The following is a 27,642-nucleotide window of genomic DNA, read 5'->3' on the forward strand; positions in this document are numbered from 1 at the left end:
TGTGCTCTTCCGATCTTACATCAAAAATTTTTGCAATTTGACATCATTTTGACAAACTAAAATTTGATATTATTTTGATATCATTTTGATGTCATTTTGATCTTTCTGTTCTCCTTGGGTCGTTGGCCACATGTTGTATGTACGTTTGGCATAATTGGAAATGGCGAACCAATCACATAACCGCTTTCTTTCGCACATCTCATATCGAACGCGATATATGATGGAAGACAACAAAATCGAGATAAAAATCTTACCAAATCTTCATATTGCCGAAATAACTACCCATATCGGTTATTTTTACAGTTTCGATGCTTCAATTAAATAAATTAACCAGAAAATTATCGCAAAGATTATTCAAGTCGGGCAAAAATTAATTAGCATATCTGCATGATTCAAAATTTCGAGAATAGCAAATAGTCTTTTGCAGTAAACAAAATATATATTCGTATATACAACCAGAAGATACATTGACTGACACAAAATGTCAGTCTCGATTAACGTATTAATGTAATCTCTATAAAAGAATATACACTTGCAATACGTCAGACGTCGATATTTATAAGGTAGAAATATGTTCCGTATAACCGGACGCGTTATGATGTAGACGTATAGAGTCGTTACATGTCACGAGAGAAATTCCGAAAAAGTTCTATTTACACAAATTGTAAGAATTTGATGATTCGTATGGTCCACACAGATGCAGCTTTTGTCTATGAATCATAATGTCAAAAGTATACATAGTCACATCGTGATTCAACAATGAGGATCAACTAATCGGAAGTTTGGATGACGATTTTATATTTTCGGTGGTACAAATATTTTAAAATTTTAATAAATTTATACGATCACTGGCTGATATATATATATATATATATATATATATATATTTTTTTTTTTTTTATGGAAGCCATTAGTCAAATTAACACAACGTATAATATCGATAAATTAACACAACAAAGTAACAAAATCACTACGATCCGACACGTGACGGCAAATAAAAAAACTGATCCGTAACAAAAACAAAAATATAAATAATTGGCTAAACATCTTCTGATTTTATCTTCTCTTCGATGTTAATACCAAACCACGACGCGAAGTAATCTCAATATATGTATAGTATAATTGTTAACCATCAACTATCTCATGGAATCAACGAATCTGAGTCGTAATAATTCGCATGAGTCTAACAATAAATTCGACGACGTTCAATTAAACGTCTCAAAAAACATGAGACAATATCTCAAAAATCTTTTCTATTATTTACATTCCTCGTTTAGAAGAGCCATCGACAATGTCTGATCCGCACGTCAAGATCATTCACAGCCTCGTAATCAGCTCCATTGCCGTCTTACAGCTTGTTCGCAAATAATTAAATCTAGAACCTGCCGTAGGCGGCACTATCTCGGCAATATTTCGAAGAAATTTACGTGCAGAAGAATTGACATTTCACTGCAAAATCAATATCAAATCTAATTCTGAACAGTTTTCTTCTTAAAAAATATAAATTAATTGGTGTAAATGTTGCATGTAAATTAATTGTATTATAATCACACTTTAAAAAAAAACAGAAGGTCCATCAATAAATTAGATCTATTTTTTACGGTTATAAAATTACAGTTTTCTAAACGGCACGTAAATTTCTTAGAAACAGCGTTATATTATCGTCAGAATTACTTTACAAGAGAATTAGAGAGACTTCAAATATATATATATCCAAAGATATATATTGCAACATTGCACCCTCCCCCTCACTGCACAAAAGGCCGATGATTGACGAGAGCGTCGCTAAATTATTCTGCACAATTCACGGATCGATTCTATTTTCAAGCAATAAACTCTTGGCTCGAATTAATTCGAGACTAGATGACATCCCGCCTACGCGAACCTCAGGACGATAATGCCAGACCCAATCGTGCGAAAACCATTTCCTTTCTCAGCCGCGTGATCTCCCAGTAAACATCGTGAACTGCAGATTAATAAATTTCTTATTAATTCATTTAATATCAATTCAATTAATTATTAGCAGAAAAATAGAAATTACTTCTATCTTTTAATATTTCCTTATAATTTCCAATATTTAACTCAAGAACTACATATAAAAAAATCGTATATTTGTTCAAAACTCTTCTTTTTATAAATTTTGTAAAATTATATAAGTATAAAAAATGTGTAAAATTTTCTAAATTGCTAAACTATAGCTAGTTTATTATGTGCTGTAATAAGATTTATTTATTATTGTACTTCAGACATTCCACCCGAGTTTGAAAGACATACCTGAGCTTTTGACAAGACCACGCTCGACGTATCTCAGATAATTAAGAAAGTCGCACACTGCTATAATCTGCAAGAAAATACATATTTCCTTACAAAATAGAATTTTTTAAGCTTTCTGAAATAAATCTGAATAATAATTATACGTAAAACTTACTCGATTGCGGCAGATCTGCGAAATGCAGTGCCACTGATTTTCTTGATCACCGAGGCGCATGCGATAGTGACATTGTCGCGGTGCCTCCAACAGCGCACATTTTCTAGAATCGAATATTATCACTGTTTCACGTCCACAAAAATTTTTTAGAACCATCTTCTATTTTATAAATAAATATAACATGTAATTTTTCAGTTATTGTTACAGCAAATATTAATGCATCAAAAGCATTATGAAAATATTACAATGTAATAATTATGAAATGTAATATTTGATTATTCATTAAATGAGACATAAAATCTTGCAGTCTCCGACTTTTATGAAGAAATAAAGAATGTGAAGAAAAACATTAAGTATTTTAATATAATGAGAAGCTCAAGAACATACTTAGGAAAAGCGAGTTTCGTTTTGTCGCTGACCGCTTCGATAAATATGATGCCATCCAAAACGGCTTGCCTGACCTTGGCTCCCAATTCTTTATTCGAGAAATCCAAGCAGAGGTCGATATCTTCCCTGAATACCCTCGCGACGAAGGGATCGCTCTTGTCGACACAAGGGTTCGCCTTCCATCTGAGAAACTCCGTATGCAACCTCGGATCCACTTCCAGACCAAAGTCCTTGCACTCCCTTTCCTTTTCCTTCTCACGATCACGTTTCCAATCCCTCTCGAGGGTCTCCTTGTCAGTCGGCAAAGGCGGCCTTTGTTCCTTTACAGGCGACTCAGGCGGCGAATTTTCTCGGCCGTATTTTAAATTAAAATGCGACGGCGATCTGCATCAGAAATACAAATTATTTTTATTGTTAATTTTATATTAGCTCCTCAAAAATAAACGCAATGACTTTTATATCTTTATATAATTTAAAAATATTTGTTTTTTTATTCCACATTTTAAAAGATAGTTTAATTTTTATTTTTAAGTTGATTTTAAATATTTTATTATATTAATTACTTTCTATTGTTGTAAGAACACTTTCTAAATTACCGAAGAACGCTGTAGAAATGCACAAACTTTATAAAGTATTATTTAAATTTATTATTTATTATTATTTCATATTCAAAGCACTCGTTAGTGCACTCGACAGTTTAAAAAAAATTATAGATTTGAAAAAAAAATTATCCATTACCTTCGATGTTTCTTCGTAAAGAGTCCTTGCTGGCTCTCCTCGCCGTTACTAACGCGTCCTTTCGTGTCGATTTGAGGATGCAGATGGGGATTGGGCCTTGACGGTGTAGACGTGAGCACCAAAGTTTTCAAAGCTGCTACTTCAGCCGCGAGCACTTCCGATTTCATGCGGCTCTCTTCCAGAAGACGTTCCGCCGTCGCCTGACGTACATTAGCTTCTCGAACCATGTTATGTGCCTCCTGAACATACATTTTGTAAATAACCTAGTATTTTTTTAACAAAATTTAATTTCTTTATAAAATAATATCTAATATAATCATTAAACTCATTATTTAAATTCAAAATATCGAAGACAATAATGTTTTTTAAAGACAATAATTTTTTTTCTGTTAAGCTTTGGCAATTTCCAAAATCCCATATAGGCAACATATAATTTTATTTTTTTACATTTTAGCATTATATATTATTATATCTCGTCCCTTAATTTAATTTTGTTACTTTTGTAATATGTGTAGTTTCTATAATTCTCTAACAAGAACGAAATTAATGACTAACTTGAAAGAGACTGGCAGTGAGTTCTTCGAGCTCGGCCTCTACATCCTGTCTGATCCGAGAAAGTCTAGCCACTTCCTCATCCTTCAATTTTAATTCTTCATGAGCCCTTTTAAGTTCCTCTTGCAGCTTCGCCACCGCGTGCTCCTTTACCTCAGCCACTGCTCTTCCCCATTGCAGAGTGGTAGGCGACGGCGGGCCGTTAGACTTTTTAGGAACGCATACTTCTTGCTTCGATGATTCTTCCGGCTGAAATAATTTTCACAAACATTACATTTAATCACATTTAAATATTAGTAAATTTGTTTCTAATATAATCTATATTTGATGTATATACATATATATTCATAGTTTTTTTTTTTTTTATATTAATTTCTTATTTCTATGAGATGAGTTATTTAAAGTCTGATAAGGCGAAGAGTGAAATTACCGGCGTATCTATAGGAAGGGAGAGTCTCTTGGATGTTTCGAGAGAATTGTTCTTTTTCAAATCCGTATCGGGCTTCTCATCGCTAGCCTTTGCCGCAGACTCAACGTCGTTCAATCGAAAATCCAAAGGTTTCGTACGTTGAGCTTGAGATTCCGAGACTTCCAGTTCGTGAGATTTCAGCTTTTCACAGAGCTGTACGGGCTTCTTCTCTTCCGATGGATTTCGATGTCGCGACAAGACACCTTGTAGTTTTTCGTTGTACGTGAATAGTGGAGTAGTTTTGGTTGAGTTGGAACTGAAATATACAAATTATGATCATCAATAACATAAATATAAACAATAATACTTACTATAACTAATAATACTATAATTAATGATATACGACATCCCCGAATATCGATTGAGAATCTTGAATATAACACCCGTGCAGTTTTTGTATGCAAAGAACAAGAATTTTGCAGTCGCAGCAAAACCATTGCTGTTGCTGCTGCTGCTGCATATTCGATGAAAAAATTAAGAGGGAAGACTAAATTTCGTTACTACAATTACTTTATTTTAAAGTAAAAAATTTTTACTGAGCACATCTCTCAAATTAGAAACAAAATTTTACGCGGTGCATCTCCAAAAAATCAATTAAATACCTACATACTTCGTAAGGGAGCAATTTTGATAGGAAGGAAAAAATGAATGCTTAAACGCACCTATCATCTAGGAACTTGTTGTCATCCTCGTCGAATAGACTAGTGGGCTCTTCGTCCTCGTCCTCGCATTTCGTGGCGTATCCGAAGAGATCCGTAGCTGCCCTCGCGAGGTCCGATTTAAGAATGGGATGAGGTGGATGCAGCGTGGCACAATCAGTCTCGTCCGTGTAGAGCTCATCCTCATCTGTGGTGTATTCCTCATCGCCGGTTGTTCCCGTACTCCCAGCCCTTCTGTGCTTCGTTGTGAGCGGTCGATAGGCGTATTCGTTCGAGCCGGAAACCGACTCGTTGGATTCCATAGACTCGGGCTGTTGCTGCTCCTGGACTTCCTTCATGACGCCTCACTATGGCCGGATGTAGTCTTCAAGCTTGCTACAACATTTGATACTTCGGTTAATCCAGGAGTGTAACGTGTAAAAATTTTCTTTTTAAATTTTGTTTTATCATCGAATCGAAATTTTTATATCTCTCTTTCTTTCAGGAACGCCCCAATAAATATTAATATTATAAATCACTTTTATACGATAAATAATCGACTCTATAGTCTAACGTTAAAAAATCACTAAATTTCATTAAAATAAATAATTATAAAGGAAATAATTGTCTAATTTAATAAAAGTAAAATTCTAAAAATATATGGATAAAGTAATTTTCTTAAAGAATTAAATATACATAAATACTTTCATTAATTATATTCTTACTTAATATAATTGATCATGTTCGCGAAGTGGTATTCATTATTCAACTTTGTTCTTAACAGTATATATGATATGCGATTGCGCCATATTGATATTTGATTTAAAAAAACTAGCAAAGATTTTTTTTTAGTGAGAAACCAAAAATACAAAAAATCTTTGTTTTATAAATAACTCGGCGAATTCCATGCATTGCATCAACATGGACGTGCGTGTTGCACGCATATGCCTCTACTTATTATGAAAACATACCTCGGGAAATTTAAGCTTATTAACACTCCGGCCATGGCAAATAAACCTACTATTCCCTATAGCCATTACGCAATCATTGTAAATTTACGTGCGAAAATTTAACTTGTCAACGGCCAAATGTAGCTCTTTAATGGTCTCTTAAAAATGGCCATTAGTTAATTATATTTATAAAACTAGAAAAATAAAATGAAACGTTACGCATTCGAATACGAGGCTGATATAAAATCCTGTCCTAAGCGAATTATCCCTCCTGACACTGTTTCGCCTAACTACTCTAATACCCTGCCAACCACTCCAATGCTTGCAGATACAATACAACTTGAGATAATGAAAAAGGAACGAACGCGCGCTATCGTGTGGCACGCATATCCTTACGTCATCCTGCCGTATCGTGCACGTGATACTTAGAGGGGGAATATATCCACTCACACACCCTTCTACAAATCAAGAACAATTAGCCATGTTCTGTTCTCTGTGCAAGTTGCGTTAATGCAATTTGTCACTTAAAACACAATAATCGTTGTAATTAAACACAATGTATAAGTATATTGTATTAATGCGTTGAACTTATAATAAATGCTTTGCTAATTAAAACTCCGAACTGTTAATAATACCCTCAAGTTCTGAAAGGTGACCATATTTTTCTCCCGGTGATTCAGAATACGGATAAACTTTCGGTTTAATTTCGCGGAATAGCACTAATTGGCGTGTAAAGTATGCGGAAGAACGTTTTACAATTCAATTTGCATATACGCACTCATGCAATTGCTTCCGTCGCTGCTGGAGGTCTATTAATTTCTGAGTCTGTGAATTTTGAAATTATTCAGTCGTACAAAACGGCGAAACTTGAATAATGAAATACATTACGTGATCTTTCACTAAAAATCCTTACGCCAATTAAATTATCGTACGTGTGCGTGTCTCAATGCATTGAATCTCGCTTGTTTCTTCGCTTTTTGACGCGACTGCGGATCAGGTGCTGATAGATAGATCATAATTTCTGCGATCGGAGTCGCGGGACGACGCTAATGACTGGTTCAATATTCGACGTATTATTTCCACGTATTCTCACGAGACAGACCGTTAACAATGTAACAGGCGGTACCATGGGATCCACGAAGATGATTTCCTTGGGGACTATATAAGGGACGCGCGGGGATTGCGTCACGCTTAAATCGTGATCGCGCGAGAAGGCGGCGAATGGTACAGCCGGGCACACGCTATACGCTTCTCTCTCTCTCTCTCTCTCTTTCTCTCTCGCACTCTTTTTTCTTCTGTATATGATTGCGGATCAGAAATAAGCGATAAGCACAAATCGAAGACGTAATTTCTTATTTTTACCACTGAAAGATTCTAAATCGTTTGACATTCTCAAAATTAAAAAAGCGTACGTATTGATATTCAAATACTTATAAATTATATTTAAGCTGCGTTCCAGTTAATTCGATTTTATCAGAGTCTTTTTATTTTCTGTGTATATACATAAAAGTTAACAATGAAAATTACAAAAACGTAGAAAAAGAGTTCACGTACATTCGTGTGTGTTTGCATTTATAATTTAATAATAAAGCTGTAGCAAGCACACACAAGAAAGCCCGGCATCTGATTTGCATTATTTCGCGTTAGCGAAGGCCGGTAATCTCGCGATTAATTATCAGTCAACACGAAGGGAATTAGAGGGTGCAATTAACGTTTAGAGAGGAAACGCCGCGTTTCCTGCGAGAAACGCCACGATCCGCGATACACTCCCTGGGTATACAGTCCTGGCCTTGCGCTCTCTCTCTCACGACTCGCGTGTGCTAGTCAGCGTAACACATACACGCGGGCTTTGAATTGACCGGCGGCGTCTCGACGGTGTGGGTGCGTGTGCGTTCAACTCACTGTTCGCGCGTGTGTAAGCCGCGTGCGACCGCGTACCAGTCGCAGACACGCTTTGTGAACAGCGTGCCACGACAGACGACACAGCAGAAGGAAATAGCAATAGAAATACTGTGTCTATCACACTTTCATTCGTCCGAATATTCCGAGAGATCGTCTATTTCGACGTGAGATCATCGATATTTTCGAAAGATGCGAGGAGGATGAAAGCGGACGAAAGCGCGATGCACGGGAGGTCGAAACCTCGATGTAAACTTCGCTGAATTCAGATTTCTACTGACAAAAAGTGCGCGACGCGATTTAAAATCTCTTCCTCGCTTATGAAACTTTCTTGGGATTTAATTTTTAGAACCGGTTTTGAATCATCGACGCGAGATCCTCGGAAGAATAGCGCGTCAGAGATTTCGAATGAACTCCGTATAGGCAAGTACCAGCCAAGTACCAGCTGTAAATCGAGATTCTCATCATGCCGCAGTCAGTTCTCACCTGATTTCTAGTAGCACAGATAAATTCTTATCGAGACTCTTCTATCTGTTCTTCTATCACGCAACGAGTAATATTTTATTCATAAGATAAATCCTATTCATCTGACTAAAGATAGCTACTCTCTTTCTCTCTCCGTAATCAACAAGAGTGAGAAGAGAAAACGGTATAAGTTTCACATGAATAAGTTATTATTCTTTGTTAAAATTCCAGCCAGATCGGCAGACTGTGATCTAAATACACGGCATATATCTAAAGGTGCGATCTAAGAGAAAGAATTTTACGAATTAAAGACCAATTAAAGAATACTTAAAGCATTTGCAGCGTCAAGTGGATCGCATCTTAAGAAGCAAAATGCAGCTAGATTCGATTCTACGATGTGACAAAGGACAAAGCAATAACGAAGTCATCAACGAAATAATGCCAATCGTATAAACTTGTCAATCAATGAATCGAATAATAATGGCGCAATAAAGACACTTCTGCCTTGAGAATTATAGCGAATAGACCTCAATTCATATGACCTAGATGCATGTAAGTAAGAGGGACGTAATTTAATTTCTCGCTCGGCACAGTCACGCCTGCGGCTAAGTAGCCTATTAACAAACTTCGCAGTACGAATTTACAATTTGTCTAATTATCGTTTTTTTTTTTTGGTTACTCTTTTCCATTAATATTTATTATAATAACGTAATCATGTAAACGCATCTAATATTAAGTTCGCGGAATCCAGCGCGAGATGCTATTCTAATCTATAAGTTTATTATTCATGAGAGGGGAAGATAATTAAAATTCCCTCGTCAAAAGATAGGAACTCGCAGAATGCAATGCAATTTGCTTTTGTGATGGCACTCTCCGATATAATAATGCAACGTCGAGACTGCTGCCGCGGAGCGCGTGCTAGAGCGCAAAAAAAAATTTTAAAGCGAAACCGAAGCGTGTCGTTTTACACGCCGTTGCACCGATGTGTCAGCTCAGAGGGCAGGTGCGTCTTAATCTCGCCGAACGTCTTCTTTTATGCTGAATAATTATCATACATTGATTGCGATAGACATGTGTATAACTCCGCGCTGTGACACATGCACGTAACCTTCAGCGCGTGGAAAGTATCTACACACAAGCTGCACCTTTCTTTAACGTAATTTTCTTTTTTTTTTTTTCGATAACGTATGGAGTTCGGGGCCGATTTGCACAATTCACGCGCAGCATTTACCGTGTGACGCATACCGCATGTAACGTCATTTACTTTTTTCATACGTCACAGCTGACAAACGCGTTTTCACGCGTGCAGCACACAGCGCTGAGTGTTCGTACTCTTTTTTTTGTTCTTCTGAATCATAGATCACCGCGTGGCACGGAAGCTATACAGTATAGAACTATTGTGTAGCTTCCTGTTGCAGAATTGACACACCGCGCGTCGTGAATGATAGAGACAATGGCTCTCGGGTTAATCCAGCAGCGTTTCATTTCGCACCCTACCTATGTGGTTGACTCTAACAGTATATATCTAACAGTATATCGTTTCACCGAGTAATTCATATACGACATTCATACCCTGGAGATGAGCTGCGCGCGCTCGCGCGAGAGCAATGATGCATAATTCAACGAGAGCAACAAACATAACGGAAATAATGCGAGGCAATAAAATTTTCAGTACTTTACTGACGCAAATCTCTAATAAAATAAAATTTATTCCATCCTTATAAATATGAAGTATATACAAGATAAAAAATATATATATGTATATATGTAAAGTTTTCATAGTATATATTACATTATTCACACATTATTTTTTATGAAACTCATGAGAGAAATAACAGCTAAAGAAAAGAAAGGGCTTTACATCGGCATAGAGAAATCATGCATAACTTTTCTGACACTCGACCTTTGAGAAAGAGGCTGCCAAAGGTAGGATAAAAGACAGAATGCTTATGCAAAGTAAATATATAAAGGCCACGATGATACAGCTAACAACATAACTATAGCAGGAGAATTGCAAGGAGACGGGAATGAAAAGAAATGTGGAAGTTGTTTCCCATGTATGTCAGTACTATAATGAGTGCGCTACTAAATCAACATTAACGATACCCGTAGAACCTGCAAAACATCGCGAAGGTCATATAATGTTCTATGTGGATAATGCGAATTGAAGATCTGCGAATGCATTACTTCTTATCAGACGAATTAATCGAATTTGTGATATATGATAATTGAATTTCTCGCAAATTGAAGCTGTATACCCCCCCGCTGAAGCTATAAAGACACTTGGAAAGATATTATTCAAGAGTTTTCTAAATTTCTAATATTTATTTTAAGATCTTTATTCTCTCTATTCTCTTCATTTTGTGTTATATCAGATTTGATCATATTAAATTTTAACTCTCCAATTGAATTGAATTTATACGCATAAAATAATTTTTTATACAAGAAACAATTAAAAATCAATGCTCGTGATATTAAAAATTTACTAGTTTTAATTATAATTGGAATTGCTTTTTTTTAATATTGTGTCGGAACAAATATTTATTCGATATATTCGAAAGCATGTACCGTAACTGTCATATATGTATATTTCGATCGAACAATTATTTACGGTAAAACGCCCACATTTTACCCCGCCGCAACGACGGCGTTCACCACAATCGGTTATTCAACGATTACAAGGTTTACGTACAGAGCAGACGAGAGAGGCGGATAAATCGGAAGTGCGTTATCGCGCGACCAATCTCTGGTTTCCATTTGATAACGTCGAGCACCTGCTCGGCAACACAATGCGATCCAAAACAGATTAAATATCTCGAAATAGCGGAGGAACCAGCGAAACGGGAACGAATAAATCGCGCGTATCCAACGATTTAAATATCCCAGTAGCAGCGCTGCTGTGTTTAAAATATGTCGCGACGACTGTCGCCGCTCTTTCTCTTTCTTTCGTTCGACACTTTCCAAATACCCTTAAATCATCTTCCAGCAACGCTGCGTTACGTATTTCGCTTGCTCGACGCAATTTTAATCCGCGGCGCGACGTATAAATTGAAAAAAATATTCCGGAAAAGTGGAGTAATTTTCTACGATACGCCCCGTCAATCAAACCGCCCGGCCAATCTCGGAGCGAATTGCTATCGAGAGTCGAAGGTCGGGTCTCGCCAGATTCGACATTTGACGTAAACTGCGAGCGACTAGTGAAATTAATAGACGCGTATAACGTGTAATATACGGCCGTCTCTCGAAAAAGATATGTGCCTGTACCGCGATTCCTCTCGCGCGCGCGCGCGCGTTGATCGCAATAAATAAAATTATACGACCGACACGGCGCGGATTGAATATCAAACACGTTGTCATTGCACTCACGTTTATACATATGTCACTGCGCTTATCCAATACATTCTGCAAATCCAATTTACGCTCCTCTAACACACACATCAAAGGCAAAGGTCAGACAATTCGCGGGACGGTTTTTCTATCTTCGCGTTTCCATGTATAAACGCTCGCGCGATTTCATTTATCTCGTAAAACTGAAATCGGCAGAAGAAGACATACCGTATCGCGACGACACGACAGGTACAGGATGAGAATCGTCCCCGAGCGATTGCGCTAAAAAGAAACGTCAGGCGCGCGCGAAATCTCGGAAATGTCAAGCCGATAACTGCAGCAGTAGCAGAAGCGAGGTGACACGGTCGAGTTTCCGGCGGCAAGAATCTACCTACCTGTCAGGTGAAATTTTCTCGGCACGCTTCGAAATCGGCGACATTCGTCACGTCAGTTTCGAATGGTAGAGAATATGGTCGATCGATCACGTGTTGCAACTGCGAAGTCAACGTTACGAGACAAAGGCAGAGCTGGTGAGAATAGTGAGTCACTGAATCCGCGCTTCGCGACGGTCCGGCGTGGACTGAACCTGCTATACTCTCCCACTCTCCTTCTCTCTCTTTCTCTCTCTCTCTCTCTCTCTCTCTCTCCGAGTCTGCCAATGATCTCTCCCCCCTTTGGAAGACCTGGCATCGTCTCGATCATCATCCACCTCGCTCGTACATCATCAACCTGCTGTGGCGATCCAAGAGGAGTAGTTACGTTGTGCAACTACGACGCACGAATAGTGGTGTCGTACATAATAGAGACCCTCTAATAAGAGTCGCGAAATAACGTCATGAAAGTTAAGTCGGCAATGCCATTTTTCAGGAAAAAAACCGGAAATAGCGAACATTATCACACTATTATATTAGCCATGTTGTAAAATGATATATGTTATAAAATGACATATATGTATTAACTTATAGACGTATGGGGATCTAAATACAAATGTCAAAATATATTATTAAAGTGCTTTTTGTGAAATTTAGTATTAGATAAAAAATTAATAATGATGTATTAATTGATAATGACATTTGACCATGACTATTTCTTCAGTCTTTACTAAAAAATGCCGGCACCAGTCAAAATTAAATTCGTTATTTCGCGACTCTTTTAGAGGATCTCTAATACATAATAGAGCGTTTCAAATAGAATCGTAGAGCGAATTGAAGAGTCGAACACAAGAATGAGGAAGTTCGCAATTTGCAATTTTAGACATGACGTCACGTCGTTCGGATCCTACTCCTAAATATTATGTGTTTATTTCATTAAATTCCTCAATTCTTTAGATTGGATTGTTGTACGAGAAGAAAGTGTAATAAAAATAAAAAATGATTTTTGAGAAACAATTCATTTATCGCGGCGAAGAAATGTATCTGTTTCTCTCTGTTTGCGTAGGCAAGTATCGCTGATTATTCGTATTTTTTTAAAAGAATAGCCATTGATCGTTCGATTCGCATCTCGCAGAAAAAGATCGACAGCTATTCGTTTCCACTTACATCACGGATCGTCTTCACTCGTTTTTTTTTTCTACTCGAGTAAGAGCTTGCCAGCCGTCTGTTTCTAGCATATCTAACGACAAGCGCGCCATTGACTGGCCGCATCTTTGTGTGGCGCGGCGGTGCGGGGGGAACCAGTCACTTGGCTGCACACTTTCAATTGCCTGTATATTTGCATTTAATACTCGATTCTCCTTGCACGGATTCCCTCCACGCCCGGCCACTTGTCCGCCTGATAGCTCTCCCACCCACGCGCGGTTTTCGATAATAACAACATCCCTCCTCTCCATCTGCCTATCAGTGCTCGAGTAGGCCAGCTAGCTGGAACGTTAATTATAGCGTCCGTAATTGAGTTTGATAGGGCTCAATGAGATAAGTGTGACCCTTGATGCGCGGCGGCCCCTATGTACCGCACGGCCGGCAGCATTAACGTTAATCATCTACTGGTTTCTTCCTACGCGCATGTCGAGCTATTAAAGTCATCCGACGTAATTTCCTTTTTCCAGGAAGCACAAAAATAGTTATTCCTGCTATAAGTCTATGTCGTAATCAATCATCATCCCTCAACCCCCTTCCCTCCCCCGCCCCCCCAGCAGCAAAATTAGCTTTGTTGACACCAAGTAATAGGAGGGTTTTATTAACTTTCTTATTTGCGCACGAATTTTTAAACTGCTTATTCCCTTTTACTTTGCAGCTCAATTAGTGCTGGAAGTAGCTTAAAAGCTTCCATCGTGCCTTCCGGACGATCCTATCCGTTTTTTCCAACTGAAAACTCTTCTTGCAGCGCAACCGCGCATTCATTGTTCGCCGCGTTGTGCTGCAATCTCGCTGTTGAACGAACTTTAGCTTCGTGAAATCTCAGCATCCTGGCCATAGCCGATAATAAAACTTTACCCGTGAAATTAAAGTTCATCGTAGCGTTTTTAATTTGTTGTTTACAAATCAAATCTGCAAAAATAGCCCGTTTGTTTTGAAAAAAAACTAACGTAAAAATATATGGAATTATCGTGAAAAGAAAAATATCTATTGAAATATCTATGAAACAAAACATTCGTATTTTTTATTTTTGGAAAATTTTTCAAAGAGAAATCTCTCTATTAATATTTGATTAAATCGCGTGAAAAATTTTTAGTATAATGATTTTAGAGTTTTGGACAAACAAGGGAGCAAGAGAAAAATTCAGTGCCACAGATCTCTTAACGAATTATTTTCGTACGGAGGTATGCTTTCAAAGAATTAAAACGTTAAATAAAACGTTTTTATGGAGGAAACACGACGGGGGACCTTGCCAGAAAATTCTTTCCACAATTCCTTGCAAAACAATTCAAGGTTTTTAAGTGTCTTTTAAATGTCAAGTTATTGCAAACAAAAGCTAATGCCGCGGGACTCTTTGAGATGTCTGAGAAATTCGAAGGAACCGTGAAAGTTCGCTAGCTTTGCGAAGCGTACACACATATTATACATACACATACGAACGTATTGTGCGCGTGAAACGTTATTCTCGGCTATTTGCGTGCGATTTCGTCACTTTCGGCGTCGATTTCACCTCGTCGAAATGAATACGCAAACATACGTGCGCATATGCAAGAAATAGATGGCTTATAGAATGTGAACGCGCGATGGAATTCGCAAATAAAATTCTTATCGGCAAGACATTTTCAAATTTCGTATGGCTCTATAGGGAGTATTTCCCGCGCGACAGGCAAGGCGCCTGCAATAAAGCTTAAAAAATTCATATTTTGAGGCAAACCACGCGGTATCTGAGTTACCATTAATATTTCACCAAGCGGCTGCCGACTATTAAATTACACCTTTTAATATTCACTGTGCTATGCAACGCTCGGAATTCCGGATAAAAGGTAATACAATTTTAATAAAGTTTTGTGCTTTACAATTCTTTTTTTTATTAAGCACAAAGATGTTACTGTGTATGTGTAACAATAATAAACTTTGCGCATCTTCTATTTGCTTTAAATAAAAGTTTTATATTTCAAAATGTAAAAATAATTTGTGCAAAATTTTGTAAAAATTTATTTTTACAATTTTTTTAAGTGTTTATTGATGTATAAAAAAAATAAGAATGTGATTGATATATCTTCAATTCACGTATTTAATATTATTGCAAAAACACCGCACATAACTTATACAAGAAGAAATAAATTTCTCTTGCGTGATACAGAACGTTATGAGTAAATGATTAGGCAAATGGTATGATAGCAGGCTAACGTTTCAGGATATCTTCTGTGCCAGCCAATTATCTGACTGTAACCTATGTCAAATGTCAAAAAAGTCACTTTTATCAAACGATTAAGTTTTTATAAGATTCTCGAGTTAAATGCTACAAAAGTACGCAGAGCTCTGAAAAATATTACGTTGATAGAATTTATACTGCAACTCAAGGCAAAAATTAATTATATCTTCGACTTCTTGCAAATATCACGTAATAAAATATCACGTCGCTGAAAAGGAAACGGTTTCACTGTTATCGACAAGTAGTAATTTTATGTAACCGCGCATATCCTTTTATTGGCTACATTAAATCAGCAGATTGAACAATTATCGATCTCGTGGACGTTTTCAGCCCCAATTTTTTCCCAACAACTTCCACTCGGCTAAATGAGCCGGCATAATCATGCGTATAAACAGGGACCTAAAAGGGGGAACAGGACGGAGTATATGATCCCTCCCGTGCACAAGCTCCCCAAGCTTATTTTTAAACGATGCAGTCGATGCACCTAGGCCTGCCAGCGCGTCGCGCTGCAGGAATTCCATACGCATACACGATATTACATACGTCGCGCGTACGCTATATGCCTATATACCTATACCGTCGCGACAGTATCGGGCAGATCATGTGTAGATACGTGCTCTCACGTTCCCCCTCGAGCCGTGACCCGACTGCGCACGAGCCGTGGTGAATTCCATTCCCCGCGCGCAAAAGGGCCCCACGGTGAAGAAGCCGATGAACGTGTGATGCAGCAGGGTACGCGTTGTTAGATGGATCACAAAGAGCAACTGCCCAGACAATGGGCCGGCGTTATAATGGGTTCGTTATTTTATTATAGCGACGACGCGTCTATCGGCGTCAACGAACTCACGCACCTTGTATACACAGCGCGAGCCACACAAAAGTAGGTATTCGTATATGATTCAATTTACGGTTACACGCGACGTCACATATTTTTCAGAAGAGAACGTAAGGAACTTTCGCTGATAGAAATATATGACCAACTTTCTTATTGAATTACGAATTTATTACGTCTACTTCCGTTTGTGAAGGTCGAAGGAAATGAAAAATAACGGATAAAATTACGGAACGTCACATATGTTCAAAGAATATTAGAAAAGTGTCGGGAAATAAGTTGTTGCAGATTACTCTTTGTTAAATTTCTTTTTCTCGGCACGAAAATATCACGAAAGGTTATTATGACCATAATTCTTCAAACTGCGATATGTCGGAAACTGAGCTTCGAAACAAGATTTCAAGAGAAGAGTTCGAGTTATGTAAATCAGAAATATTGTATATCATTGCTTAGCCACATATTTTAAACGTAATTCATGAAAAATTGTTAATTTTTAACTGGAACTCAACTGGACTTGGAAACTCGACAGAAGGAAAACGGATATGTCCGATTTTTTCGACGTTCTGTAACGTTTAGTGGTAATGTAACGTTATGAAAAATAGCAGAAAATCTCGTCTCGAAATGTACAGACTCATGTACGGTGCATTACATTGCACATATGATACACTGGTTTAAAGATATATCGTATAGATCGGTTGGAATAAATTCCTCTGAGAAAGTGCACTCAAGCGAATCTATTCCGCTTCAAAGAGCGTAAACGCCATACGGCGCACGAGATTCTACACGCTGCAACCGTGGGATCGTAACACGTCCTCGTAGGATAAGTTCTTGAAATCGCGTAATTGCCTTTGATTTATGCAGCATTAACCGGAACTGTCTGTACGACTTCAGTCTCTGAGTCAAACATAATTGTCAGAACGTAGAATAGAACATGAGATGTAACACTTTTAATTACACAGCTTATCGTTGTTTACAAATTTAACATTTGCGACGAATAAATTGTTTTTAATTAACTTAACATAATATTATCTCGCATAAACGAGTAAATTTTATGAATTTCCACGTCGTATAACTTTCAATGCAATTCACAAATTTGATAATAGTATTAAACTGAATATCAATATTATCAATGCAAAATTATTAAACGTCTGATTAGAAGAATAATCGCAATAGATATTTTTCGAAATGTGTAAAAAACATTTTTCTTATGTCAAATAATAAATTTTTTTTATTGAAGAAAATATCAATAGAAAAATAATGCCACTAATTCACAAAAATTTCAGTTTATTAACTCGCTATTCATAGCTTTGTTGGCGACACAAAGTTTCGATCTGTGATGGTAACTAGACAAATATTTAAAAGGTTCGGAGATATATTGCGAACATGCATCGCTTCCGACTGGATGCGGATAAAACGCACGAGATTTATGCAGCCAGCAGCATCCCTGCGCATCCTCCAATGTTGTAGTCGCAGTTTTTTTAGTTATCTCCGCCGGTTCCGCGTTCGCAAACACATGACGCTGCACGAGCGTGTGTAGCACGCATTCACTTTATCTCATACGGGATAGGGATGCGGCTATCGCGCACCTTGCAAAGGAATGTGGCAGAGCCATATTGAAATTGAAATGGAATCTACAGCCATAGCAATCTAATTGGACGATGAAAACCATAAACTCGTATGGCACAATAAAAGCATAAGATGCTTCGGAACGCAAGAAGCATCGTTGGATGTATCCATCGCAAGGCTTCTTTTACTTTTAAGAAATTGCTTTTCAAAAAAGATGCTTTTTTACTACTACATTTTTTATTTGTTAATATTTTTTAGCTTTTAATATACTGCAATATTCTAAAATGCTAGCAAATGCAATTCATTGATTAATTTGAAATCAAACATCTCCAAGGATTTCTTGATATTCACGATATACATATATCTATAATAAATTATAACTATTGTTGCATGAAATCAGAAAATTGTTGATATAAAAAATAATATTAAAAATGTAGTAATATGCAATAGTATAAATTCAATTAAATTTTGTTTAAAAATATATATATTTCAATTTGATAAAAAAAAACATCTTTGTTCATCAAACAGATTCTTTCTCTTTACTTTTTTTCGCGTGTGACTGAAAGAGAATGAAACTCGCATGGCATTCGACGATTTTCAGCTTTCCAAACTTCACGTTGATCAACAGAGACTGTCCAGGTCCAAGTGTAAGATTATCTAAATTTATACGTACGCGACCTGGTTAAACAAATGATGGTGGATCGACGTGGAATACGAGGTCGGGGCTGCTTCAGGGCTGCCTCGAAGGCAGGGATCGCCCCGACCGACGACGCGGCACGTCTTCCCGGTGCCGTCGAACCGTGCGGTGCGCGGCGCGGAATCCGGCGGAAACCGGTACGACGGGTTCCACGGTCGACGGGGGTACCTCCTCGGCCGGCGCTCGCGCTCGGTGCACGACTTCCCGTACTTCTAACTCATAAACGAGACAAGCTCTCGTGTACTCGCTCGTAAAAATTCTTACGGCGATCGTGGGCGCTTCTCGATCGAGCGCGCTAACGCGAGTACACGTGCGTGAGTGCACGTGCACGTGCGTGATCCTTCACTTCGGTCCGGGTACTCAATCCCAAGCGATCCCGCTTATTAACCCATCGGATCCATCGTGCTCCGCACCACATGAACATTATAACTTTCCGCCGCGTGAATGTAGGAAGTTGGATTTTTTTTTAATTAGTGAATAACTCTGTGAAAGTGTAACGTATAAAAATCTGCGTGAATGCGAATGAATAAAAAACTCGTAATTAGTGCGAGCAATAATAGAATTATGAGGGCGTTATCGAAATACGAGATGTTGTAGTTCAGACATTAATAATTATAAAACAAAGATCGCCATGGTAACCATAGTTTTCTGTCTTTATCTTAGCAAATTAAAATATGTTAATAAAGAAAACGTTCTAATATTAATCAAGCGAAAATTAATTAATATATTTTAATGCAAGAAGCAGATCTGCAGACGTTAAGCTGAATTACATAAATTCGTGCGTTATAGCTATTAAGTCGATAAAACAATCGCGGTTTCTCTACTTATAAAGGATAGAAAAGGCAAGGAAGATACGTCAATATGGAGTGCAGTAATGCCAAGGAAAAGCTCATAACGGGGATTATACATCACGCGGAAGTAGAATAAATACATCTGCAACGCAATGGAAGAAGCGATTAGTTCCGCTTATCTAACTAACGACCGATTTCGAATGATGTATTTGGATATTCCTACTAATTAAAGCGCATTGCGCGTACTGTATGTACACACCGCGGTATATTAAAAGTTGCCCGTATTTAATTACTATACTGGCAAAGGAATGCACGGGCATTGCAGAAATTCCTGTCACGTGCCCAGCGCTTCATGCTTCGAAAAAGGAAAAACGGGGACGCCGCGTACGTCGCGCAACATTATAATCGTCGTCCCAATAACTCGTCAGATCGCTTTATAAACTCGAGCACGTTGGTTTTATGAAAGAGATAAAAAAAAAGATCGTGAAAATTCAAGGATACGTCGAGCCTTCGTTTACGCGGCAACGTATGATAATTACGTGCTTGCACTTCATCATCGATTCCGTCGTCGCTGCGATTCCGTTATCGTCAACAGTCCACGGGCGGGCGAAAGACCGGTTCTCACGCACAACCAGTTTTGTCTGTTTTTTTTTCTAAAAAATCGCGATGTGGACGTCGGAAACCGGTTGACGGAACAAAACACAATCGCGGATGGTAATCACTTTTTTGCCCCTCCGATGAAAAGTGAATGAACAACGCGTCTTCCCCTCCCTTCCCCTGAGGATGTCCGCGTACGTCGCGCAACATTATAATCGTCGTCCCAATAACTCGTCAGATCGCTTTATAAACTCGAGCACGTTGGTTTTATGAAAAAGATAAAAACGGACGCAAGTGCGCCGCTGGCTCGCGTTCGCGGTAAGAAACTTCGGGGCTAGGATTGATAGCTGTAATTGCCTAATTACCGCAAAGCGTCGACACGAGATGCAATTAGCATCTCTCCTTCTCCGTTTCCTTCCCTTTCTCCCCTTCCGGACGCCTGAATAGGTGTACAAAGCAAATTAATTGGGCACCGGCTGCGCACATACATCTCGTGTGCACGCGCCTCCTCCATTGTGCTCTCATCCCGTTTTTTTATCCATTATATAGCCGTCGCTGGTACGTGCCGCGTCGCGAGTTTTCGTGATTACAACAGCCGTCTGACTCTCTTCCATTCTCTCTCCACCGCCACTCCTGCAACGCGATACAAAAGATCCGTGACATTTTAGAAGAATTGACGCGTCCGCATGCCGTTTTCCACGGCCTCAGATTCCTCCCGTCGCGTAGACGGAGTGACGTTTTATCAGGTTTCACTCTCGCAAAAATAAGTAACTTAAGACGATAAAATTCGCTATTCTCATTTTTCCCGATAAACGCGTTCTTCTCGTAAAAGTGACCGAAAGTGAGTCATAATTCACACACACTGCGACGCGCGGCAGGTTGTCACACTTGTAACAGTTCGGGCACCGTTGAATTTCATAGAAACTGGATTGGAATATTTACATTGGATACAATTTATAACACACGCTTATTTCAGACTCAGCGCCTTCCGAGGAGTATTGAGAGACGAGGATGTAGCTCCCGCTTGCCCTTAGAGGCGAACTTTATCGTATATAGTGTATATACTGCCATGCCTCGAGAATATTTCACCAGGCCCCGGGACTCTCGAGCGGCGCTTTAGAAAGGCTGACAAAGTCTCGCTCGGCACGAGAACAAGTAGAACGGCCTGCTCGAATAACGGCATCCGGGAATTCAGGGCCGTGCATTGATAAGAAAAAAAAAACGATCCCTCCTGTTCGAAACACCTGCGCTATCTCTCCCGACCGGGGCGGTCGCACCCGTGATGGGCGCGTGACAGAGCTGCAGGCTGCCCTTCCGCAAATGGGATTACCGCATCCGACGGAGAAAAAGAAGACGAGCACGCGTGTCTTTCGTAATTTTCTGTTGCCGTGGATTACGTATTGCTTGCGACTGCCGTCGCGTAACCGTTCCTGCAGCGCTATTTTTCGCAGCTTATTTTACAGCGACATTGACTTGAGTCAGCGCTAATTGGGAATTTAAACAAATGATATCCGTTTCCAGCTGTGCGAAATTCACGCGTGCGAAAGAGATGAACTTGCGCGACATTTTGTGCGAGTACAAATGCTTCGCGTTATTATATGTAGCGCATTTTTAGATGGATGCGCGCGCGAGAATAAATAAACAAAGGAACAAAAATTTGATCCTACTTCGCAATAAAACTGTTTCCTACGGCTTTTACGTAATTGCGGTCACAATCAGATTTTACCACGCAACCATAACCGCTTATTGCGAATAACGGAGATGTATTTCGGATTCTATCCAACAAACGATCTCGTCATTTTTTTTCGAATTCTGTTTTTTGCCTGCTATCATCAGTCATTACGCATCTTTATTGTGCGCAGCGCGTATACGATAATGGTCGACTCCGAGGTACTAATTTTGTAGTGACCATTACGCGCGAAATAACAGCAATTACGTCGCCTATTAAAGACAAATGAGTGCAATGACTTCTGCGAAACTGGCCTTTGTATTTCTTCGGTGACATTACATGGGCATTAATTACTTCTTATACTTACTTCTTACGTGCAGGCTTATCTAAGCCTCGCGGTTTTAAAACAACGGTTAAGTAAGTAACAACTAGGTTAATGAAAAACTTTGCATTTTAATTAAATTGAAAATTACTTTAATTAAATTTAAAAAATAATCCTATAATACGGCATCGTGCGAACTGATTTGCAATGCCGCTATTTTCATTTAAAAGCCGTTACATTATCTTGCTTCTTCATTCCATCCGTGAAAAGTACAAGAAAATCTGTATAAAACTTATACGTACTTCAAGAATAGTTTTGCATTAGACTTGCGTAAGTAGCATCGTATAAATATACTTTCCTCTTCGCAATTAAAAGATTCCTTAGTTATCAAGAGATTCAACGGAATGCAACTAAATATGCCGTTACTCCACCGTATTCGTTCATTTCGTGTACGCTATTCGTTAATCTACTTGTTTCCAGCTTTATGCTCTGGTAGACATTCCATATCGCGTATCAAGGTAGATATCTAAAAGATACATTGCATTCCGATAATGCTATTTTTTTTTCAAATAACGTTAACTGAACTTCTTACCGAAATATGTTACGTTTCTTCGAAGCTTGATTTTCACATAGAAACCTCTCTCGCTAAACATCGGTTCTAGCTACCCGCTCTGGAGAGATAATTAATGGCATGCTCGGTAGAGAGCAGCCAGCAATTTTCAACGATAAGGCAGATACACCATGGCAAATACTCCGATCGAGACACTTTGCACGCTCGCTGCACAATAAGTCAACTTTCACCTCGAGTAGAGCGAGCGCTTTCGCGTTAAGAGAGAAATCTACAACGTATAACGAGATCGTGCTTTAGGCCGAACTTTGCCTCGCCTTTGTTCCGCATCAGCAAGATTCGAAGCGTTAGAGGCGCTCGCCTTCGCGCGAGCTTAAAATATTCGCAAACCGACGATCGTCCGATATATCGCGCAGGTGTCTTGCGAGACTCATTCACACGTAGCAGAGCACTGCGTAGCTCGCGAATAAAATTAGACAGACGGAGAATCTCGTCGCTCTCTCCGTCTGGTTCTCTCCGATTTTGTTATTATGTAACAGCAAGGCAATTTACGCTGATCGTAGTTACGAAAAGATTTGCATTTAAATGTATTTTCTATGTACCTGGGAAGAATAGAGATTTGTCACGTCTATTCTTCGTCTTCAATTAATTTTCCGTTGTTGTCACAGAAGTGTAGAAAAATACACTGCGTGTGAGAAGAAAGATTTTATTTCACGCCTTTTTACTTATTTTCTCACGAAAAATCATCAGCTTCCCGGTTGGTACCATCAATAACGAACCACTTAATGTGTCACACGCCATCATGCAACGCTTCATAAAAAGCGCATTTTCGAGTTCTTCTGCAGATTCGCCATCGATCATGGCACTTCTCGCGATTCTCAACATTCGCTCGATACAATAAAAAATAAAACGTCACTGAAGAATGTTAAATTACTGCCAAGAATTGCCAATCACTTCCCTGGCGGGATGTCTTATAATTGATCCCATTAGTCTGCCAGATTTTATTTCTCATGCGTCGAACATCGCACTTTCTCTCTCTCTCTCTCATTTCCTAGCTAAATAAGAATAAAAAAGTCAAAACTTCCGCGGGAGGAACTTCTTCGCGACTTTCAGACACTCGCGGCTTTACTGCTATTAAATGCCGCTTACAATTTTCTCAGAAGGACACAAATAGCATTGCAGCGATAAATAAGTTCACTCGTTATCTGGATTAAAGAATTCATTCAGCTCTACAAGTTATCGGTTAAATTGCAGAATCGCAATTCTAATTCGATACAGATTTCTTTCGTGCAAAGATAAATTATATTTGCGTTAAAATTTGAATTGACAGAGGACACGTTTATAAATATGAAGAATGTATAGGAAATATTCGCGTCGTGCGCAAAATGTATGTATGCAATCAATTCATATGCAAGTTCATACGGCTCTCTCGTGTCGCGCGCGCAAATACATGTCGTCGCATGTTTGATGCCGTAGCATTGGAAACCACGGATGCGTGTACTTCATCAGATTACATTTAAAGTTCGATGAACCGCATTCGCTATTCATGCTCGACGCGAAGAACATCGATACAGTTCACGAAATAGATGTTCGGAGAAATCGAACGCACGTAAGATTCCACTCGGATTATCTTCCGATAGATGAGAACGTTTATTTAACTTTTTTTGTTGTAAAAGTAATAGCTTAAACATCCTTAAAGTCTATATTAAAATTTTGAGTACACATTCACAAGCATCATAAAATATTCCATTAAATACCTGTGCATCTTTATGACTTTCTATACATGCCTCGCTGATAAACAAAATGGAAAGCACACTATCGTATGCACGATGACGTTGTGACAGGAATATTTCGCGTAAATATATCAATAATTTTGCGCTACAAATGCACGCGGTGTAAATACAAACGTTCACAAAATTATCGCGCGAATATGTCGTGCAGACGGGTACTAAAATACCCGTTATACGCAAATTCAGTTACGAGCTCTCCCCTCGTACGCAAACGCAGTAACACCTCGTAGCGAGGTAATTTTTAATTATGCAAAACACGATTGCTATTTTTTTTCTCCCGCGTGCAATTAGAAAGCGCGGAGAAACTTCCACGATGCTTGCGCGAACGCGCGGCGTTACATTTAAAGATTTTCGCCGGCGAAATGTTCAGAAAAATCGTGCGTAAACACGAGCGTGTTGCGCATCGTGAGTGCAAGGACCTTGCACACCACTCTGTAACAGGCTCCGCCGTGTATCCATTTTTTTTTTCACGGTCTGTACACGGCCTCTCGTCACGCCTACGTACACGATAGATCGCGATTTTATTCCGCGCTCGTGGATATCGTAAGAAACTTTTATAAAAGACGCGGAGGGATTTTACAATTAGCTGTTACGCGAATCACTCTAACGTGATTACCGCTACTTGGATTACTCGAGTGAACCCCCTCCCCCCGCCCTCCCCCCCGGCACGCGGGTACTCGCAGGTTCCCGCTTCTTTCCTGTCATTTAGAAAGTAGGATACTCCAGTGACACGTGAGAAATCCACGGTAAACGTTAATTCGCAGGTATTATACCGCGGCGACCAGGGACGCGTAGAATTTCTACGTTACACGAAACCGTACGGCAATGCGAGCTTTTCCTTGTTTTTTTCCCTTTCTCCTTCTCCTCTTTCATTTCCCTTCGATCGCAAGTGAAAAACAGTTCCATAGATATCAACACTTTCAGCTGATTTAAATTTGTGTGCCAAGACGCCCATATTTGTTTCAATCTACATTTTAATCATACTCTTGAAATGCATTGACCGTTAAATAAATCTAAATTAAGTAAAAGGTATATTTAGTCTTAAGACAACTTGATTTCCATTTCAAAAATTAAAAGTTAAAAGGAAAATGGGTATTTCGGATATAATTTTCCATTAATAGTGAGATGAATTCGTATAGCACAGTTGCGGAGTTAACTCGAATCAATACGATGAGCCCGCAAGCGAATGCTCTTATCGGTTAGTAATAAACTTCTTCATGCCGTGACCCGCCAATCGCAAGCGATTTCGCGATTGCCAATAACCGATAGCCCGCGCGTACATTAGCATAATTTTGCACGCATTGCACCGCGACGATAGACGCGGGACCGGATGCAAACGGAAAAAACGGCACATTGCGTCTTACGTAAGACGCTAAAGGAAGCGAAAAAAAAATCCGCTGAATTCTCATTGAAATTCCCGAGGCGGTGCATTGCTCAAGGCGGTACAACACGACATACCATCAGCTCGGCGAAGACCTACTTTTTAAATGGCTACACGTGATATTTTCTCTCCCACATATATCTTTGCGGTACGCTCCGCGAAACTCGAAATTCAACTTTGCGTATATATACGGCGCGACGCGGAACCGGACAACTAAATTGCTGGTTTCACACGTGAACTCACTGGCCACCGCAGACAGGAAGAGGATATTGCATCTCCGTCTCTCTGAACTTTTCAGATAAATAATCCTAGTTATTATTCGCAACACGTATAGATACACAAATTTTAATATATTTTCGGGTATTTCGCATTTTTTTATCCTTTCGAAAATATAAAATAGTAATAAGTTGAAAAACTTTTGAGGATTTCCATGTCAAAATCCCAAAAGAAGATAAAGAAATTCAATATGTGATCAGTCCTTTGTCTCTTATTTTTTAAATTTTCTTTCTTTATACAATGCAATTCATACTAAAAGTATATTTATAAGATACAAATTATCTCAAAATTATTTTTTTATTAAGTATTTATTTCAAAAATAAAAAATTTATTAAAAATAGAAGATTTCAGTGACTGCCAATAATAAGTGCAGATTTAAACCTTTAAATCATGCTAACTCCAAGAAGAGCAATTAAGTTATTTCTACATTATAACATCTTTTGAATCTATAAATATAAAGGAGCAATATTATGCAATATCATAGGAATAATCTGCATAAATCACAAGTGCCATTTCTTACTGCTCCGCTTCATCCAAATCTGCACGCTTATCGAAAGATCGCGTCTCCACCGGAATTTTAACTATTTGCTACTGAGAACGCGTCGACGTGTCTCGATTTTGACGAGGATTTATGAAAATTTTCCGCGATCTCCTTCCGCACGTTAGACGGAAGATCTCTCGCCGCAGCATCCGTCGCACGCGGTATTCGTCGCCGAGGGAGACGACAGAGAATCAGTATCGATCCGGAGCACGGTCCGATTCTAATAATGGGAGCGACCAGACGTAGTACTTACCCGCGTGTAAGCCGCTCGCATTGCCTCCTTGCCATTCGCGCGAGAAGAAAAAGAAGGAAGAGACACGGAAAATCTGTGGAGATCCTCGCGAAGCGTCGCGGGGCGACTGCGTGCGCGCTTCCGGTTCTCGTCCTCGGTGCACTCGCGACTGTCACACCGACCGTATACAGGGCGACGCGAATCTACTCGATCCAAACATTCGCACGCCGCGGTATAGACCGCTACTGAAGCCTCTCGGGACGTAGGGTCGCGTTGTAGCTTCATGATCCACCTGTTGGAAACGTCCTCAACTAAAGAGACCTCGGGTGCGGTTGTAGAGAGCTCGAGATGATTGCATTCAATTCTTCCGGTTGAAGGTCTTCGAGTCCAGTTTTTAGTCCAGTGGCACCGTACGTTCGAAATATATTTGAAATATTCTTGTTTACTCTTTCGCGATCAAACTAAACAGTTATTTGCGTCCAGACGATGATGTTTATAGAAAGCTATTTGCTTCATGCATCGAAAGATATAACATTTAAAAAATACATATTTGGAAAACCGCTTATACTCTTCTTCTTTCTGTTTACTTTTATCGTTCAATGTTATATATACCTATATATATATATATATATATATATATATATGATCACTTGTCTAATTTAAAATAAAAAACTAATCAAACACTATACTAATCTTTCGATTAGTATAGTGTTTGATTAGTATTCAAATGATTTTTAC

General features: G+C 38.9%; 1 protein-coding gene across 3 annotated transcripts; it reads right to left on the reverse strand.

Moving 5' to 3' along the window:
- Positions 1-901: 901 nt before the first annotated feature.
- On the reverse strand, positions 902-27,129 carry LOC105452635 (guanine nucleotide exchange factor for Rab-3A-like). 3 transcript variants are annotated; one of them, XM_011693922.1, is made up of 9 exons: positions 26,926-27,129; positions 5,237-5,604; positions 4,536-4,830; positions 4,109-4,354; positions 3,554-3,792; positions 2,816-3,199; positions 2,429-2,531; positions 2,275-2,341; positions 902-1,966 (listed from the first exon to the last, which is right to left on the reverse strand). In XM_011693922.1, the coding sequence occupies exons 2-9, from the start codon at positions 5,569-5,571 to the stop codon at positions 1,887-1,889; spliced, it is 1,749 nt and encodes a 582-aa protein (XP_011692224.1). In that variant the 5' UTR covers positions 5,572-5,604; positions 26,926-27,129; the 3' UTR covers positions 902-1,886. The 3 variants fall into 3 exon arrangements, with proteins under 3 accessions (XP_011692224.1, XP_011692222.1, XP_011692221.1); XM_011693920.1 differs by having other exon boundaries at positions 5,237-5,608; XM_011693919.1 differs by lacking the exon at positions 26,926-27,129 and adding an exon at positions 12,249-12,429 and having other exon boundaries at positions 5,237-5,608.
- Positions 27,130-27,642: the final 513 nt, after the last annotated feature.

This window comes from Wasmannia auropunctata, unplaced genomic scaffold, assembly GCF_000956235.1.
Source record: "Wasmannia auropunctata unplaced genomic scaffold, wasmannia.A_1.0 LD336026.1, whole genome shotgun sequence".
NCBI classification, from domain to species: domain Eukaryota; kingdom Metazoa; phylum Arthropoda; class Insecta; order Hymenoptera; family Formicidae; genus Wasmannia; species Wasmannia auropunctata.